The sequence below is a fragment of the Dermacentor andersoni genome, chromosome 6 (genome assembly GCF_023375885.2).
Source record: "Dermacentor andersoni chromosome 6, qqDerAnde1_hic_scaffold, whole genome shotgun sequence".
Classification (NCBI taxonomy): domain Eukaryota; kingdom Metazoa; phylum Arthropoda; class Arachnida; order Ixodida; family Ixodidae; genus Dermacentor; species Dermacentor andersoni.
The window spans coordinates 176,626,203-176,646,466 of NC_092819.1; the positions used below are offsets into that span (position 1 = coordinate 176,626,203).

Sequence of the window (20,264 nt, forward strand, 5' to 3'; positions counted from 1 at the left end):
AGCGGACTCCACAAGTGATAAGCACCTCCTCGCATCTTGGCTCGCCAGGATCGCCAGTACTTGTGGAACGTAGCTGACTTGTGTTGTGGTATGCGCCTGTGTACATATCGCCTCGCATTGTTCGTGAGCACGTATGGAGCGTAGTTTGGGCAGCGGACTCCACAAGTGATAAGCACCTCCTCGCATCTCGGCTCGCCAGGATCGCCAGTACTTGTGGAACGTAGCTGACATGTGTTGTGATATGTGCCTGTGTACATATTGCCTCGCATTGTTCGTGAGCACGTATGGAGCGTAGTTTGGGCAGCGGACTCCACAAGTGATAAGCACCTCCTCGCATCTCGGCTCGCCAGGATCGCCAGTACTTGTGGAACGTAGCTGACATGTGTTGTGATATGTGCCTGTGTACATATTGCCTCGCATTGTTCGTGAGCACGTATGGAGCGTAGTTTGGGCAGCGGACTCCACAAGTGATAAGCACCTCCTCGCATCTTGGCTCACCAGGATTGCCAGTACTTGTGGAACATAGCTGACTTGTGATATGCGCCTGTGCACATATCGCCTCGCATTGTTCGTGAGCACGTATGGAGCGTAGTTTCGGCAAAGGACTCCACAAGTGATAAGTGCCTCCTCGCATCTCGGCTCACCAGGATCGCCAGTACTTGTGGAACATAGCTGACTTGTGTTGTGATATGCGCCGTGTACATATCGCCTCGCATTGTTCTTCATCATGCAGGGAGCGTAGTTTCGGCAGCGGACTCCACAAGTGATAAGCGCCTCCTCGCATCTCGGTTCACTGGGATCGTCAGTACTTGTGGAACATAGCTGACTTGTGTTGTGATATGTGCCTGTGTACATATTGCCTCACATTGTTCGTGAGCACGTATGGAGCGTGGTTTCGGCAGTGGACTCCACAATTTATAAGCGCCTCCTCGCATCTTGGCTCGCCAGGATTGCCAGTACTTGTGGAACGTACCTGACTTGTGTTGTGACATATGCGCCTGTGTACATATCGGCTTGCTGTCAGTGCATGAGGAGCATAGTTTCGGAAGCTGGTTTGGTGTTGTGATATGCTATACTGGGCATATCGGCTCGACGCATTCATCAGTACTTGCGGAACACTTGGCTGACTTGTGTTGCGATATGCGCCTCTGGATATATCGGCTTGCCGTCAGTGCGTGAGGAGCATGGTTTCGGAAGCTGGTTTGTGTTGTGATACGCTACTCTGGACATATCAGCTCGACACATTCATCAGTGCTTGCGGGGTGTAGTTTCGGAAGTTTACTGGTGACCATGGGTCGGCGACCGCTGAAGTACAATACGGCTCATGATTATGGCACTCGTAAGCAAAAATCGCCGACAGTGAAAAAGACTGCTTCAAGGTTGCGTGGCAGTACTGTGCTGCATAGTGTAGAAGTCAGACGCGCAGCCGAGGACTCCACATGCGAGTAAGATGCGTACGCGTGCCGATGATGCCGTTCAGGATCCGCCGCCGAGCACTTCACACGCGGGCCGAATACCTACTTGTGTCGACGTTGAGGAGTCGCTCTCTGGCAGTTCTTACGAGGGGCGAAACATCTCGTGCAAGCAGCAGTGGCACCGTTGACCTTGTCGTGCCGCGTTCCACATCATCGGATGCATCCAGTGATCACACCTCGGATGTGTGCGATTGTCGTCTCAGCACTTCGCACGATGTTGCTATGTTGTCTACAAGTACGTGCGGCACCATTCAGGCGCACCTGGAGCCACGTTTTGTATTGGCTGAAGCATCCAGGGAGGTCGCCACAAATGTGCAAGCAAAACTAAGTTTGGTGTTGGCGACCGCGCGGTAAATGGAACTGACGGGTGCTTGCCGGTACAGAACAAGCGGAGGAGTTTCTCATCGTTCAAATGACTGCCCTGAACGCGCTTCTCAGCAAATCTAAGTGCCACCAGTGCTCCCAACTAGGACTTTCAGTTCAGCTGGGAACAAGACATGGATTAGCAGCGCAAATGATACTGATGTGCACGTTTTGCGGCGTTGTCGCGAAGGGGTGGTCATCGCCGCAAAAGGAAGGTAGCAAAATTTTTGATGTGAATATGAGAGCTGTACAGGCTGTTAAATGTATTGGCAAAGGGGCAACAGCTTTGACCAATTTCTGGTCAATAATGAATGTCTCCCATAGAGGGTTGCGTCATAAAACATTTCAGAAACAACTCAAGGCTGGGTTCAGACCTACCAGTGAGACAGCTGCTGCCAATATTTTTTCTGATGCTGTGGTGGCAGTGCGCAATGTTTACAGGGAGATGGACCCTACCTTTAATAACAACATAACAGTGGTTTATGACGGGACATGGTTAACACTGGCCATACATCCCACATAGGTGTCGGCACTGTAATAGAATTTTTTCACAGGACTGGTGCTTGACTATGTGGTCCTATCAAACCAATGCCATGGTTGCACGCTTGACCCCAAAGAAGGGGATGAAGGCTGTGATGATTGGAAAGCATCACACGTCTGCCAAAAAAACATAGATGTGAACTCTGGCAGAATGGAGGTTGAAGCAGCATTGACTCTATTCAGGAGGTCCCTTAGCAAACATGGTTTGCGATATACAAACATTGTTTATGATGATGAAAGTAAAATTTTTATAGCCCTTTGACAGGACAAGACTTGTGGATTTACTTCATTTATAAAGGAGGAGTGCATTAATCATGTCAAGAAAAGGATGGGGACGGCTCTGCATGCTCTGATCACAAAAGGCAAGAAAGGGCGACCTATTGGAGGGAAAGGTGGCCTCACTCGAGATTTAGTAAAGAAACTGACAAATTACTATGGCATGGCTCTGCATGACAACGACAATGTTCAAGATGTGCAAAAGGTGATGGCAACATATCATATAACATCTACTGATCAAGACCCCTATCATGACCTTTGCCTGCAGGGGCCCCGAAGTTGGTGCCAACATCAGGCTGCAGAAGCCTCCACCTCCTCACAAGTACCGGCTTGGAAAGCATGTTGCCGATGCATTGCTGCCCGTATACCAATGCCTTTCTGGCATGCAGCTCCTCAGCCGTCGCCTAGGGAAAAAAACTCAAAACGCTGCTGAAAGCCTTCATTCGCTGCTTCATTCGTCGCTGCTGCCAAAATATAAAAACACATCATTAGTTGCGACAGAGACAGCTGTCCATGAAGCAGTCTGCAAATACAACGCTGGGGCCTGCCATGTGTATGCTGAGTATTGTGCAACACTTGGACTGCAACCGGGACAACATGCTCTTCGCAGAGCCGCGGAAAAGGATGTCTTGTGGAAAAAAAAGTCAAGCAAGGCACATCAAACCAAAGGCAGGGCACTCAAAAAGCCGCGCGCTGAAAAGGACACAAAAGACTACAACCCCGATGCCTTTTGATAATGTAAAATCTAAGATACAACTTTGAAAGCCTTTTTCTCAAAATGACTTTTCTTGCTTCCTGCTTTGCTTGTACCACTGATTCTTCGTGAAAACTAGGTCTATTTCGATTCCGTTTTTTTACCTGTATGCCTAGATGTACTGTCCAGGGCATGACACTCTTGCTTTTGCAGTTTGACTTTACTACAATTAACGATTCGACTACCTGCTCACAGCCTAAACGCCTGCGGTACAGTCACCTCTTAAGAAATGAGAACTAAAAAAAATTGCATTGCAAATAAAAATATCTAAAAATGTCGCGACCTCAACCATTCATCTTAGAATGCACAGTGCTTTGCACAAGTATTCTATATTTTTTAATATTTTTTAAGTGATTCAGGCTTGGAACAAGGCCAGAAGGAGCAAAATATCATACATAAAGAAGTTCTAAAGGTATCTTTATGAAATTTATACAGTAGTGTCACAGAAATGTTGCTGATAAGTCTGCCAATTTTCATAAAAATCCATGAAGAAATAAAGTTGTTATCAGACGCCACGTCCCCCCTTAAAGGGCGGCCCCTGAAACATTTCACACAAATTTTGTAGACACGTAGGGTACAGCTAAAGTTAATCCTTCGCATCATAATTTGTGTGATACGTCTCATATTAAAAGAGCTACGAACGATTACAAGTTACCTTCCTCCCTATTCATGCATTTTCTTCTCAACTCATTCGCAGAGTGATCAAAGCTAAGCTCCGCCTTCACTCGCTCTGCGTCATAATAACATGTCGTGTCATCTACTTCCGGTTCTCTAGGAGCGAGCACGCAAAGCCTCCCCGACCTCTCCAGCAGCTGCTTGGCAGTTGACCCCAAGCGTGAGCTATCGAAGCAGCGTGCATTGCGAGCATTCTATCGCAGTGCCGAACGTGTCTGGTAATCCAGTAACCACAGGCGAGCTCGGCATTTCGACGGGCTGGTGGAGGCATAAATTCAAATTGATGAAGCAACTTTAGCATAGACGTACATGAGTGGCCTGATCGGTCTGCACAGTCCAGCCACCTGTTAGCACAGAGCTTAACCAGCCAAACAAAGTGCTAATATTGCTCTAACCAAGTGCAAAACATTTTAAACATTTACAAAAAACAATGTGTTAACGATTACACTCCTGTAAAAAATTTACACCAGCAGCAAAGAAAAATACATTTCGTTACTGTGACTGCGTGTGGTTTAGCTCTGTGCCACCAGGTGGCTGCACCGTGCAGACCATTCACATTTGTGCTTCTGCTCATTCCGTGAAACAACACGGTCAAGCGGCCAGGCCCTGTCCCCTTGTGCTTGCATTTACTCTAATACCAGACTTGCGAAACACTATTGCGTTAGTAATCTTCCGGTGGAAAGTGACAGCCACAAACGCGCAAATCCTGGCGGCGATCGGATAGCGGCAGTCCAATGCACTGCAGCCAGTCCTCTTGTCTGCTGCCTTGCAGTGGGGCACGATGCCGCAGCTTGACATATTGCCAGTCGCTACGTTTGCAGCCCACAACGCAACGAAGTTGAATAATGGTTCTCGCGAAAACACTGAGAACAACTCTGGCCGTGAAGCTCTCATCAAAATGGAGCACGTTGAACACAAGCAGACGATGCTTGCTGTGTGCCGGAAGTGCTTAAGTGTAGCGAGAAATTGTTCTTGTGCGTTCTCTTTCGGTTACTTTCTTTTTATAGAAACAAATTACCATTCCAAGTATTACGAACATCATTTGTTCACCATTTGTCCACCACGATAGGCCCCCTCGGCAGCCTATCGCATAGCTCGCCCTACTGACGTCAATTGGGTGATTTACGTCGTATGGATAGGGGCGGCTGAAAATTACACCGAGCAGTGTGCTGCAATCGGCAGCGATGTACATTTTTAAAGCCTTATAATAAATTACACGCTTTATGCAGAGCCCTTAAATGCATCAATGATCAGAAGGACCTACTCTAACAACTCAGTACGTTTGTACAAAATCATTTCAGGGTCCCTTTAATGCTATTGCTCAGCGCAAGACGTGCCCGCATGATTTAAAACTTACTCGAATGTTACTGTTGATTCTATTTGTTGTGTATGTTCTCACTGAACCTTGTGCAATCGGACTGTATGCATGACACGAATTACGTTGTACTTTCTGGAAGGTATGCGAGCACCAACGATTATGCTGGAACCTTCAATGAGTCTTTTACAAAAGCCGACGTGCGTTTGACCGGCTGATCAGCCGATCCGGTTTCAACGATCGATAAGTGTGCTAACCACTACCATTGTGCTACTTGTTTTGCTGGGCACAGGTTCACCAAATAAACAGTTTTGTGACTTGCATTGAGCCTATGTAGTTGCTTACTGTCACTACGACATGACAATATAAAAGGATGGGCCTGTGGGCTTTTGCTCACAGGTACTTCCTTACAGGTAATGACAAGCTTTTGCTCACAGGTAATTCATGGTCATAAACAATCACCCAATTGTTGGTATCTGTTGGTTGTGGTGCCTCATGTAATGCCATCACGAAGGTAGCACACACTGGTAAAAGATTGTGAGCCTCAAAAGGCATAGAATGAGCAAGTGATCTAATGTACAATATTGTAGGCATCCTGCTGGACACAGAAAAATAATATTTGGCTTGCATGTTCACAGGAGCACTGTCTACACATTGCAAGCATTTCCGTACTCTTGCAAAAAAAGAAAAAAGAAAAAGAAGAACGATGACCAAGGTGAAAAATTGTCGGGAAAACTTAACAATTCTGCCCCCACAGGAACAACTTTTTGAACAAGGCTCCAGAGCAGGGGCCAGAACATCAAGTTTTTAAAATGCGAGGGTTTTGTGAACAAGAATCCTGTGAAAGAGCCGAAACATCAAGTTTTTTAAATGCAAGGTTTTTGTGAACAAGCCTACTGTGCAGGGGCCAAAATGCTAAGTTTTAAAGGTAATTTTTCAACTTGGCTGGCGTGCTTTTGTTTTTTGCCGTGACTCTTCCCAAGCAGATGAGATTCCGTCATACTTCTGACTTAGCTTTCCTACCCGGTTCAAAAGGTGCATTAGTGTTCCTTTAGAAGTTCATACTAACTTGCTATCAATTTTGACAGTGTCCGCTCACATACAGCTGCTTGTTTATAGGTGAGGAAGCACTTCAATGCATTCTAAAGAAGCCTAGCAAGTTTTGAGAAACTTTCTTGCAAAGAATGGCTTGAACATAAAAAATGCATTGAATTATGTGACATCACACTGACATACTAGTAGCGCTAAGGTTTCAGCATGAAATTCAGAGAAAGGGTGCTTGAATGAACATCTTAACTACAGCTCATTTCTGTACTTGCTTTGTTGCAGTTCTCTTACACAACCTTCCTTTTGTCCACTATAAATCAGCACTTTTCTGCCAAAAGAATCAACATAAAAGAGTTTTAACAACAATATTTTACCCCCAGCTGTCACATTCAGTGTCCCTTTCTAGGAAGAAAAAAGGACAGTAAGAAAAAATGATGCTTGAGAACTCAATTAGCAAAAACAGAAAACTTCCATATAGCAACACTGCATAGCAATTTTTGTTGCTTATTTGTGTCGCATAGTATTTTCCATCACATTCTGTTCTTGCACTAGAGTACTTACTATGTTGCAAAAGACTATTCTACTCAACTGGTAGCCTGAAACTGCACTGTACATGCCTCCTTATGTGCACGGTTGATTTCATGTTTGCAGAAATGCTAACTCACAACTGCAATCACGCCTTCATTACAGGCAGCTCCAAATTTTGTGACTCGGACACAAGACACCCGAATGACTACAGTTCTGCAGTCTGAGATGGTGCGACCTGAACACGCCCTTGCCCAATCAAGCACGAAACCGCCTATGCCCTTTGTACAAAGTGAGTGGTTTATAGGATTTCTTTGATCAGTGACAAGGTACATATTCGCCCAATGGGCAGATATGCCTCAATATGAGGCTTACAGTGCCCAACTGTCACTGTAGAGCTAAAGATTCAGGACATGTGGCCTTTCATTGCAGAGAATGTGATTCCTCACCTACACAGACAAGAACAGAAGTTGTGTGCAAGGGAAATAAACAAGGGAAATTTAAGAAGCAATCAAATTGACAAGTGGAAGGATACATGTATCAGCTGCCTCACAGTATCATTTTCAGAAGTGTGTCGCTATATGCGCATTTGATTCTATGTTGGGTGCACACAGCGATGGTGATTTTTGTCTATTTGTTGTTCTGCCTTTAGTTTCCTCGCATGCAGCAGTCACAGCACATGCACTTAGCAAGCACTTACTAAAAAAGCGAGTATGAGCAATAAACCAATAGTTACATTTCAGCACCTGTGTATGTCCTCGTCATTGATGTTTGTGTGACTGTGTTTACTCAAATGCACTAGTTAACTAAATGAAGAAAAAAAAAGACCTGAGTATATGCACCTGGTGATGCATGTTGACTGGCATGTGGACACGTGCTGCCACAGTGCGTCTGCACGCCTTGAAGCAGATGGGCCTTGTTGCTCGCACGGCGGTGGCTGCCTCTCTGCAATGCTGTTTGTTCCCACCGCGTCACCATGCAAGGGGCAGGTGGCACACATTGGCATGCAGTGATTCAATGGCTGGATCATGCACAAAACAGACACAAAACTAAAGAGCAAAACGGAGCAGTCCGGCACAAAAATGAGAGCCAAAGTGCTAACTGCAGGCAATGGGAGGAACCACATGCTTGCACCTTCAGGCCAGAGAGTCTGTAGGATGTGCTGTGGCTCCACACTATGTTCGCAGCTGTCAATAACCACGGCAGTTTATCAATCAAGCTTGAAGCCACATGTTCAACGAATTTTGGTTTGAGCTAGTCAGTGAGTCATACTTCAAGAAATCAATGTCAAAAAATATATGATGTAATCTGTTGGCTGCACTTAAATTTTTTTTTTTGTTCTCAATGTAGTGGATGGAAGTTGGTACTTGTCCTATGCATTCTTTGTTCTTGTCTGTTTTATGCCATTGATCTCCTGAATTAGTGCAGTCGAACCTCAATATAACGAACACAGATATGACAAATCATCGAATATACGGTATTTATTCGAATCAAGGCCGATAGTTTTTTTCAAATAATCACATGCCAAACTATAAGGTCAGCTTAGATTTATGGATCTGAAAAAATGTGCCAGATTGTAATTTAAAATTATAAATATGGTGCACAGCTAACGCCATCTAGAAAAGTCAGTATTGCAGCCGCTATTAGCCACGCAAGTATCCAAGTGAAATACACGAGCGACGTCACTATTTTGACCTGTGTCGTATCGGTGTACGGTGTGGCCCATAGCGTGGTGTTATCGTAATGGCACCAAACAGGCGATGCCACTATACGCCTAGTGCACTGCTTATAGAGACACCACTGATGGCCACCTAGCAGGTGCTTCCAACAGTACGCACGGGAGCAATAGCAGACAACAACCTTTACAGCAAGCATGGCTGAAGTTCATGGCTGCGATTTCTCCTTTGTTCGAGTGCCAGACTGCTTCTTCTGTGGTTACAGCTGCAGGGAAGACGCTGACCTCTGTGGGAGCGGGTATGAACACGATGTTACCGGTGTTGGGGACAACATGGCCCACATACATGCCAGGTGCGTCCCGCAGACAAACGCCATGAACCCCATTTACATGAAGTGTAGCTCAAGTTGAATAGCCGATAAATTTTGTTCATTAATGCAATGTCTCAATCGTTCTTTTTTTTTTTTTTAATTCCACCCTTGCCGTAATGCTGCTTCTGTACCTCAATAATAAGCACCCACCGTTAGTGCAGACTTATATCAAACAAATCCGCACTGTGCGACGTCTGCATATGCCGGTGTGATTTTTCTGCCAATGAATACGTGTGACATCACCGAATAAGTGCAGTCAAAGTTGCCTCAAGAAGAGTAATTGCAAATTTATTGATGGAAATGCGTACACTAGTCAATGAAGTCACCAAATGCAAGGGTTAATAAAAGCACATGTTAACGCTGTACCGCTGATTCAATTCTGCTGCATACGCCGATGAACTGCCGTTCCTGCTGCAGTTTTTGCAATTTTAAATTCCCCAAGGGAGTTGCTTGGAAACGTACAAAGCTAAAGTCTGACTAATTTTTCCGTACTTTTTTTTAAATGTTACTAGAGGCAGAGCAGTGCCAGTAAAAGTAGATGAGCACTGACGGCAAGGCCGGGTTTAGTCCTCTACGGCGTAAGCATAATAAGAAAGAAGTAATCATCATCAGCAGCAGCAGCAGGTTACGCCCACTCCAGAGCAAAGGCATACTTCTCCAACTACCCCGGTCGTGTACTAATTTTGGCCATGTTGTCCCTGCAAACTTCTTAATCTCATCCGCCCACCTAACTTTCTGCCGCCCCCTGCTACGCTTCCCTTCCTTTGGAATCCAGTCCGTAACCCTTAATGACCATTGGTTATCTTCTCTCCTCATTACAAGTCCTGCCCATGCCCATTTCTTTTTCTTGATTTCAAATAAGATGTCATTAAGCCGCGTTTGTTCCCTCACCCAATCTGCTCTTTTCTTATCCCTTAACGTTACACCCATTATTCTTCATTCTCTAGCTTTTTACTGAACTTTCTGATTGTACGATTACTGTCTTATAGCTCCCGAAAATTGGTCTCCATTCACGCAATAGTGATTTTTACGAAACTGGCACCGTGGAATATACAGCCACATCGTAATCGTCAGCATTACCAACAATGGCTGCACTAGCACCGTCGGTATCATCGACTAAGCAGCCGACTACGGTGCCTAGTAAGCCGACCAAAGCCAGAGCCAAGGTAGCTCTTGCATTTCATGCATGCCTTCCTCCATGGTGCATCTTGTTACTGCTGCTTGTGTGTATGATTAGTGTTGGCTAGGCTGTCTATGTGCGGTGCACTGTGTGAAGTTAGAATCCTCGTGTGCTTGATGATGTTCCTGGCGATATCAAAGCCCAAAAAAAGGTATTTACAGAAGTTCTTGCGATATTATACTTCTGAATTTCCGTGCTTTTTGACTTCAAGAAAAGGAGAACGTTTTGCATATTGTACAACGTGTGGATGCGGCGTCAGCGTGTCTCCCGGTGTCAAAGGCGACTTGAAACTGCGTGTTTGCACGGCGAAGCATCAAACCTATATTCACACTGCTGAGCAGCAAGGCAACATAGTGAATTGCACAAGGATGACATGCCGTTCCGGGCCATAGTCTTGGAAAATGAAAGTTGGCAGTTAAGCGTGTCCCGATTCCTACAGAGGCATCTTGTGAGCTTAACAATAGTTGATCCTTTCCGGATAGCCAATTCGGATAATGTGTGCAAGTACTACCTGGAAGACAGTTCGTTGAACATTCGGTGTGCCTTCAGCGTAGATGTGGAAAACTTATATTACTCCGTTCCACATGCCCAGGTTATGAAATGTGTTAAAAGACTGCATTGTGCGTGACAATGATGAAGAAGCCTTCATCAATGGCTGCGGTATCTCAGTAGAAGCCTTTCTTGAACTTCTTTCCTTTTACTTGAGGTCTACCTTTGTTTCATGGAGAGGGGGTCTGTGTAAACAAAAATCGGGGGTATGCATCGGCTCGTGCGTAGCTCCTATCATTAGTGACATTTTTCTAGGTTATATTGATAGGCAACTAGAGGGCCACCTTGATAAGCTTTCCAATAGGGTTTTTCGCTACGTTGATGATGTCGTTATATTTTTTACCAGTGACAGTCACGTGGAGGGTGTTGATGAAATTTTAACGTTATTCAGGTAGCACGGCATGGGCCTTGACTTCACTTTCGAAGTCCCTAAGGATAATCAACTGCAGTTTCTAGACCTGAGATTAATTTTTGGTAAAAATCATGGGTGCTGGAAATATGATCCCAGGTCGGTTAAGCCCATTTTGAACTACCGTATTTTCGCGATTCTAAGCACCCCCCGATTTTAAGCACCCCCCCTCTATTTTAACGAAAGAAGTGGGAAAAAAGTTTGCATGCGAATCTAAGCACCCCCCTATTTGTTAGGAAGAGCATGTAGCCAAGGCCGCCAAGTGCGTGTGCTCACTCTGTCATTGAGCCAGAGCCGTCGGAGCCCCAAGGTGGAACGGCGTCCGCGGCGCGATAACGGCGTCTGCGGCACGATCGCGCCGTACAGCGGGCCTGCAAAGGCGCGTGGGCTCGTGACGCCCGCATGCATCGACGAACTCGAGTGGCAGTGTTAGTGGCTGAGCATCTGAGGCAAGCGGTGGGTTCATTGTCTGCACCGATTTTTCTTTTGAATATTTGGAAAATAAATGTTATCACTTGTGCTAAACAGGTTGTGTATACCATTCCATTATCTTGTGGTAGAGAGTACATGGGACAAACGAAACGATACATTGTGATCATGAGCTATCTCTTCAAGGGGTTGCGCCACTTCATCTCCCGGAGCATTGCAAGTCGTGCGGCTGTCGCCCCGAATTTTAAAGAAAAGAAACTAGTGTCATTTTTAAACACACAAGCCAATTGACAAGGGAAATCGCCGAGGCTCACAATATAAACGTTAGGGGCAAAGTGTGTATCAGCGAACAGTCTATCACTCTTCATGACAAGGAACTGCGTTACCTATGTCAATTTTGATTATGCGTCAGATTGTCACAGTTGCCTTGATGCATCTCTGTGTCTCGTGCATGTCATGGTTATCAACTGGCACCTATATATATGTTTACATATCTTCAATAAAATATCAGTTGAGAGTCAGCGCCGTGTCGTCGTTTTATACCTTCTTGTGTCCTTGTCTTGTATTGCGCTGTAACGAAACTTACTATGAATCCCAACCAACTGGCCCAACTTGCCGTTTCGATAGAGGGACAAATGAACCCAAGGTTAAGCATGTGTTCAAACTCCTTTTTGGCGACAGCTAGATGATCCGGCGCGAGGCGACAAGCCCGAGCAAACATGGGAAGGCCAATCGTGACGATATGATGTGTCACGCTGTTAGCAATGAAGGACTGAAAAGAGGGTGGTTGGGAGACTTCCAAAACTCAGCAAGGACGGCTGACCAAGTGTCAGGAATGGCCACGTGCACCTGGAGAAGCTAGAACAGTGGAGCGCGACAGGAAACGCCTTGGTTAAGGGGGGACACGGGCCTTTAAGACGAAAAAATAGCAAAAAAACTGACTTTTTGAAAATGGTGTTTCTGAAATCTACAGCCCTTTTTACACAACCAGACCAAATTTTTAAACTATTCGATCGGTATTTTAGCCGCAGCATTACTTCATTTCATTGATACTAGCAAAATCTGAGCCGAAATTAATACTAAAACGGCACTTCTACGAAACGCAGCTGCCGTTTCACGCATCGTAGCGCGGACATCTTGGTCTCATTTCAACTAGCGGTCTTTTTTCTTCCATTTCCCACCAATGCAGGCTCTATGCAGCCATTGGATTCCTTCAGCTGCCGCGCCAAAGGAGGGTCCCAGCGCGCTCTCTTATTTGCTGTTGAGTGCACGTGACTTGAGGGCGCCATACGATTGGCAGAATTCCCTTCTCGTCGTCTGCTCCCCGCTTCAGTCGGCAGTGCGCCATCCGCCATATTGCCCTAGCATAAGTGTCTGCTGTGCGATGGCCCTTTCAGAAGAAAATTCCACACGAGGAACAAGTTTGGTGGAAGAAAGGTGCGACGTACATTGATTGAGAACTGCAAGAAGTGCTCCGCAACCCATCAAAGCGTCGAAATCGTGCCGCCCGCCGGCGCTATCGCCGATCCGATCGCCGATAATGCCGATGTAGGCCTAGGCCTAACAAGCCCTTCGCCCTCATCGCCTGCTGGAGGTACCGAAGGTAGCGTGTGTCACGACACGAAGTTTCTGCAGCCTGCAGAAATAGAAGAGGGCAAAAAGAAAACGCAAGAAAAACTGCAGCGCCTCTCATCAACTCCTGCGACGGAGAGGAAGCAAGATTTACTAGGTGATAGCACCGATACTGCGGCGCGCCCCGAGACGGGACTGTGTTTACCGTTGTCAGTTTAGATGCAGTGAACACTATGCTTGCGGTGGCCAATTGCAACATATGTAGTGGGGGCTTAAATATAGTCAGAGAGGAGCATGAATACGGACTTGCTGTCAAGTTGCTTCTTACGTGCGTGAAGTGCGGTGTGGTGTCATCGAACTGGAGCTCACTGCGCGCACGCTGTGCACAAAAAGTGAACCCGTTTGCTGTGAACATTCTCGCCGCTTGTGCTACGCAGGCAACTGGAAATCGCCAAACAGCCCTGAATGATGTGTTCTCAATAATGAACATAAGCCACTGCGGCCTCCACACGAAGACATGGCAAAGCTACATCAAGGGAAAGCTGACACCTGCAGCCGATCGTGCGGCCCGCAACCTGACAAGCGAGTGTGCGCGGTCGATGCGCGGTCGGTGCGCGATCTTTACACTGAATTGTGCCTTAGCAATCCCGGAAACATTGCGGTGTCATACGATGGATCGTGGATGACCCGCGGACATTCCTCACACATTGACGTCGGCACCGTGATTGAACTGTTCACTGCTTTTGTTATTGACCATGTTGTCTTGAGCAATTTCTGTGCTGCATGCGAGCGGGGCCCCAAAGATTCTTCCTTCGAAGATTGGAAGGCCAGTCACCAGTCACAGTGCCAGAACACTGACAAGAAGTCAGGAGAAATGGAAGTGAAGGCTGCTCTTATTCTTTTCAGGAGGTCTCTCGAACGGCACAACCTTCGCTACACCACTGTGCTCAGTGATGGGGACAGTCGCACACGTACCTTGTCTTGCAAGAGAAAAAGGTGTATGGATACATAGAGACTGACAAGGAGGATTGCGTAAATCATGTGCAAAAGTGCATGGGCACAGCTTTGCGCAACCTTGTAACGAAGCACAAAGCACCGGGCTTTCAGAGCCTTGGCAGAAAGGGTCGACTGACAGCGGACCTTATCCCAAGGCTGAGCGCATACTACAGGTGGGCGCTGAAAATGCACAAAGGAGATGTGGATGGCATGCACAGGGCAGTGATGGCTACGTACCATCACATCACCTCCAACGGCACTGTTGCAAACTAGACACTTTGCCCAACAGGCCCCAACTCCTGGTGCCGTCAAAATGCTGTACAGGCCAGGTGCGAGCTTGTACCGAAACATCCTCGCAACTTGCCTCCTCATGTTTGCCAGGCCTTACTACCCATATACGAGCACTTGAGTGATAAAAAACTGCTTGAAAGGTGCCAACGGGGAAAGACCCAAAACAACAAGAGCTTCCACTCAATGATCTGGTCTCTTGCAGGAAAGGAGCGCCATGCCTCTCTCCACTGTGAAGGCAGCTGCGGCGGAGGCAGTGCTGAAGTTTAATGCAGGCAACTACAGAGCGTCGGCACCTATACTCGAAGAGCTGAGCCTCAACCCCAGCAGAGTAAGCAATGACTGCATGAATGAGAAAGATCAGTGGCGAATAAAGGCTTCAGCTCGAAAGCGTGGGCCTGGCGAAAACATGAATCGAGCCTTGAAAAAGCGCCACACAGGGAACAGTTCCCAAGCTGACTATCTGCCAGGGGCACACTAGCCTGTTATGGCTGGTATTTCATGATATTCCTGAATAAATGAAGTTGTGTGTGTTTCTTGCAATTCTCTCAAAACGAGCTTTTCATTCACCCTGCTTGTTTGTGGCAACAATATCTCAAGATCTAGGACAGCTAGAGCTGTATTTTTTTTTTTTTATAAAGCTAAATGCACAAAGCTTGAAGTGCTGCAAGCAGATTCTTGTTTTCATTTTCCTATAATTCTTGTTCCCCTTTTGTTCTTTGACGTAGTAGTTCTGCGGAAACCCGCAAGGTGGAGAGAAGAAGAAGGAAGGAATGAATAAAGGGAAAATCAGACATCCACCCGTTCGTAGCAATTGCTACAAAGGAAACCCAAACGGGTTCCTCGAAAGAAAAGCCTCATAGTTGAAGAAAAATTCGTCCTGGTCCGGGACCTTTGTAGCAATTGCTACGAACGGGTGGATGTCTGATTTTCCCTTTATTCCTCCCTTTTGTTCTTGTGACCTAGTAGCCATGGTGTAAACAATGGACTTTGATGAACTGCTAAATTGCTAATTATTGTTGGATTTGAAAACTGCTTGCAGCATTTCACTCCTAAATATTCAGCTGTCCACTCATGCATTAACTATAGCTTTCTGTCCAGAGTTTTTTTACCCACTGTGTCCACAAATAATAGTAGTGTACTTTTAATTACGTCCATAATTACTTGACCTATAAAAAAAAATAATTGCACTATTGAAATCGGCTTGAAAAACTGAACAAGTCTATGTATTTTAATTGAATTTGGTCTAAATATAAGTATGATATCTCTAATCGCCATGTCCCCCCTTAAGCTCATCTCGGGGTCCAGGATGCTGCAGGTAAACAACGAGCTTGCAGTGCCGGAGAAAGTCTGGTCCAATGATTGGCTCGTGCACATCCACAATGACAAAGATCCAATGAAAGATACGTCTGAGGCCGATGTCAAGAGTCACCAACTTTTGGCCATAGATTTGGATGATCAATCTGTTGACCGTGGTGAGAGGAGGCGAGTCGGGAGGATAGCGTGGCTCAGCCAGTGAAGGAAGGACGCAAATATTGGCGCCAGTGTCGACAAGATAGTGAACTTTTGTGACATGGACAGTGACGTGGAAGAGGCAACTGGATCTGGGGCCGGGAACAGCGGTCACCGTCAGTGTTTGGCCCAGCCGTTTCCCACATAGAAGTAGGGCTGGTAGCACTGGCTTGCGCAAGTGTTGTAGCGACAGTAATAACAGCAAAGCGTAACGGGAGGTGGAGAAGGGCGTCGAGAGCGACTGGGCTTGGGGCGGTAAGGTCCTGATGAAGAACACGGCTGGCGTGTTCGGATGGCATCGACCTCAGCTGTCAGTCGCACTATCGCGATATGAGCTCCTCATCAGCTCCGAGGAGATGCGCATAGCTGTGGCTGGCAGCTGCGCCATGGGATGGAAGGTCAGGAGAGCAATGAACTGTGGCCACAGAGGAAAAACCAACATCAATTTTGTCGGTCATCTGCGCCAGAGATTCCAGAGTAGAGGATGAAGACACGGTCAGGATCATGTGCACTTGCGATTGAGGGCACTGCAGGAATAGTTCCAGTAGGAGTGTGCTGTTGGTTGAAGGAGCCAGGTCACCAGCCAAGGCTTGCATGCGACGCAATAAGTAGCTAGGTTTGCGGTCGCTGAGCTCCTCCATTATAAGAAGTTGCTGTAAGTGATGCTGCTCCGCTTCAGTAGTGCGCTGGATGAGCGTCGCCTTAAGGAGGCATGCGGTGCTGAAGAGTCAACTTTTGAACTGCTGCACCAATTTTGATAAAAATTTTAGGGATGGTTTATCTTCTTGTCATTAGAATATGTTCTAAAAGCACGAGCAGTGAAGAGCTTACAGGTGTCATTGAGCAATCAAGTGTGTCAACTAAAGAAAACTATCAATTCAAAAATAATAAATGTATACTAACTGTTTGTGATTAGATACCTTCTAGATGGTTTATATTGCAGGACAAGGCAAGTCGCATATTTTTTTATGTCATTTCTGTAAAAATGTCATCACTCTAAAAACAAAGTTCATTTCTTTTGTTGTCATTATATGTCAGACATATGATAATTTATTGTGTTGGAAAATATTTATGGATCTAAAATGTACCTCATCTTGTTCCTGACAAAATTTCAGTCTAGGAAAAACCTTGTAAGCAGCTTTCAGCGAAGCAGTTTGGAAATCAGTTTCCCTAAAGGTTTTGTTTCGCCAAAAAGTGCAAGTTGAGAAAAATGAGCTTAAAGATTTTAGAACACACCATCTTATCTTAAACCAAAAATTATTATAAATATTAATAAAAGCGCCCTGCTTCACAGGTTTCACCATCCTCTTCAATTTGAACCTGCTCTGCAGCACTTGCTTCAAGTCGTCCTTGCTTTCTTTTTTTTAGCTTTATAACAGTGCAGCACCCTTGTCTGCGCTTGTAGACAAACATGCCACAGCCTGAATTATGTCTTTTTCTTTTTTAGTCCTTGCAACCTGCTTTACTCTCAATGGAAGGTTCCCCATAATTTAAAAAGCAAGCAAAAGAAACTTTCTAATGTGGGCATTCACTCCATGTTTGGTTTCTTGTGCACTCAGCGGTTGCGTCTTGAATACAATGTTCATGGGCGCTCTCGGCGGCGAGCACATGCCACCGTTACGAGAAGAGAGTTAATTTTGTTTTTTCTACAGCGCAGACTGCAACAAAACTTGATAATGTGCTTCTTTATATGTCTAGGAATCCAAAATAAATAAAATTGGAAAATACATTTTTCTTGCGAAAATCTCGATTTTAGCCCCGCATTACCCCTTAAAGTGGTCATAAAGATGGGCGGGAAGCGTAGAACATCGCGAACAACCGCAGCAATATTCGGCAGGAGTGGTCCAACGATGTGGTCGAACATGGTCAACCGCAAACTGAGGCGGTCGCGACGGAACAAGGATTCGATGGTAATGAACCAACATTCCGAGTCCGACAACTACCGTATTTACTTGCATAATGATCGCACTTGTGTAATGATCACACCCCTGAATTTTGTCAGCAAAATTAGATTTTTTTTCCTTTCCTGTGTAATGATTGCACCCCGAACTTGTAGTAGCGATATGTCGTGTGCCAAGTCTAGCTAATGGTGATCGCGCTTACCATCTGTCGAATGCCACACGAACGACTCTTGAATACATACCAAGCAGTCTACACACACCAAACATCCTTAAGCAGATGATCCATTTCATTCCTTTCGTCACTTTCCGCATTTCCAAGAAAAAAAAAGCTACAACCAAATTTACCTTGGCTTTATTATTTGTAGGCTTCATAATGGTTTTGGTCAACAACAAAAGGGCTTCTTTCCATTCTTCTCGTCTGCACTCGTGGGCACGCAACAAATCATGAGTGACAACGATAGTGGCCACGTTTACACTGATACGTTAGCAGTGTACCCTATTAATATGCCGACGCTTGTAACACAGCTAAAATATTCGCCCACCCTTAGTGGAAATGTGCTGTATTAGGATAGCAGTGAAGATACATGCCGCAGTTTCTGCAGCATGCCCGCCATGTGTTTATATGTCACTGGCAGTTAAGCGCCCACCTCTGTTTCTGTCCCCTCAAAGTGGACATGGCTACATTTTTGTCACAAACTTGCCTACATTTACGATATTATTCACTACTGATATGGAAGAAACTGTTTCAATGTGCGTAATGTACTCACGAGAAGAAAAAAAATTGCGTCCAGCTTACTCTGCCAGACGCCATTTTTGTTTTGGCATCCCGCACTGTTCAGCAGCAGCAGCGTGCTTGTTGACCTGTTGTCATCCCGCAGCAAACGTGGGACGAAAAAAAAAATTGTTTTTTTTCGTGGGAAATTTAACTAGCGTAATGATTGTACCCCTGAATTTGCATCAATCTTTTTTTACAAGCAAGTGTGATCATTATGCAAGTAAATATGGTAGAACTCCAGGAACTTGAGAGCGGAGACCTCGGGCTTGCGGGGTGGTAGCGCTGATGACGGTACTTGATCGGGGGAATCTGGGACCATGGCTTACTGGATAGAAGGTGGACTGCCAAGACGATGGGGCTCGAGCTCCTGGCGGTGGCAAGCCCAGCGAAGCAGCTGAGGCAAGTGTAGGGCAGGAGCTGAGAGCGATGACGTGAAATCCGGAGTCGCCAATTTGTGGGAGACTGAAAGCTAGCCAGATGCTGGGATCTGGTGCCAACAAATTATATTTTAACAGAGCCCGCTCAATCAGGCAGGAGCGGGACCAAGCACAACTGGCCTACAATTTTTCAACCGCCGATTACACTGGTGGCGCACAATCAGTGTGCAGGGCATGCCATTGTCGTCTTTTTCGTCGGATCACTGTGTCATGTAGACGCGTGCTACAAGCGCACTCTTCGGTTATTATGCAATGCTTGGCAAGAGGGGTTTGTCGAATCCTCGATGACGTTGAAAAGCAGTCTTTGTATCGTCAGAGAAGACTTTTGAGCTGTTGCTGTTTACTCATGGGGAGACTTGAATTTATGTCGAAGCCTGGTTCGGGAACTGCAATCGAGGTAGATACAGGAGAATCCAAGAGGGCAAATGCATTGCTGGTTTCCACAATTTCCTTGTAGGCGATTATAGTGCCCTTGCTGATGTGTTTGACCACCTGGCTGAAGTTCGTCAGCATCACTTCCGTTTGTCCTCCGTGCAATCGAGCGATCCCTCTCACAACAAAATTTGCACAGTCTAGCAGTAGATGTTGGTTGCCCTCGATGACGCCTTCTACGTCTGCGGTTGTTTCGGTGCCTACAGAAATGACAATGCTGGAGCAAGGTGGGATGCTGACTTGATCTTCAAGCACACTCAAGGCATGGTGACTATGAGAGCTCTCCAGCAGCATCGCTTGATCTTTGGATAGCGTTTTTGACTTCGACTTCAGGTCGATGATTGCACCGTGTTGGTACCGGAAGTCCATTCCAAGAATGACATCCCATGAACACTGTTGGAGGATAATGAAGTTGAGGTGTAGGTCCGGTCATGAACAGTAATTCTTGCTGTGCAGATTCTAGTTGGCGTTATCGATTGTCCTCTAGTGGTCCATGTTTGGCGGCTTTCCCATGCGGTCTTAACTTTATTCAACTGGGCAGCGAAGCATTTACTCATGACGCAGTAGCCAGCTCCTGTGTCTACTAATGCCATGACTGCATACCCATCAAGCAACATGTCGAGGTCGGTGGCTCTTTGTCTTGCATTGCAGTTAGGTCTTGACATCAGATCACGGCTGCGTCACATTGACCTGTGGCTGGTACCTCACGTCGTCAGGTCTTTGGTCGGTGCATTCTTCGCTTCCAGGTTTCGTCAGGAATGCAGCATG

General features: G+C 46.0%; 1 protein-coding gene, 1 long non-coding RNA gene and 1 pseudogene across 7 annotated transcripts in view; 2 read left to right on the forward strand and 1 right to left on the reverse strand.

Annotated features, from left to right (window-relative positions):
• LOC129382809 (uncharacterized) overlaps window positions 1-7,765 on the forward strand; it is an 80,596-nt gene extending 72,831 nt beyond the window's left edge. Inside the window, exons 2-3 of the long non-coding RNA XR_008610843.2 lie at window positions 7,136-7,262; window positions 7,403-7,765. This is a non-coding gene — a long non-coding RNA (uncharacterized lncRNA). The remainder of the gene's footprint in view (window positions 1-7,135; window positions 7,263-7,402) is intronic.
• Window positions 1-20,264, forward strand: part of LOC140219041 (uncharacterized) — a 500,311-nt pseudogene that overhangs the window by 438,152 nt on the left and 41,895 nt on the right.
• LOC126523914 (uncharacterized) overlaps window positions 1-20,264 on the reverse strand; it is a 171,241-nt gene that overhangs the window by 61,002 nt on the left and 89,975 nt on the right. For 5 of the 6 annotated variants that reach the window (XM_055066990.2, XM_055066988.1, XM_055066985.1 and 2 more), the window contains one exon: window positions 7,813-7,923. The exons of the other annotated variant lie outside the window; for it this stretch is intronic. In XM_055066990.2, coding sequence (XP_054922965.1) covers window positions 7,813-7,923 — 111 coding nt within the window. The remainder of the gene's footprint in view (window positions 1-7,812; window positions 7,924-20,264) is intronic. 6 annotated transcript variants of the gene reach the window in all.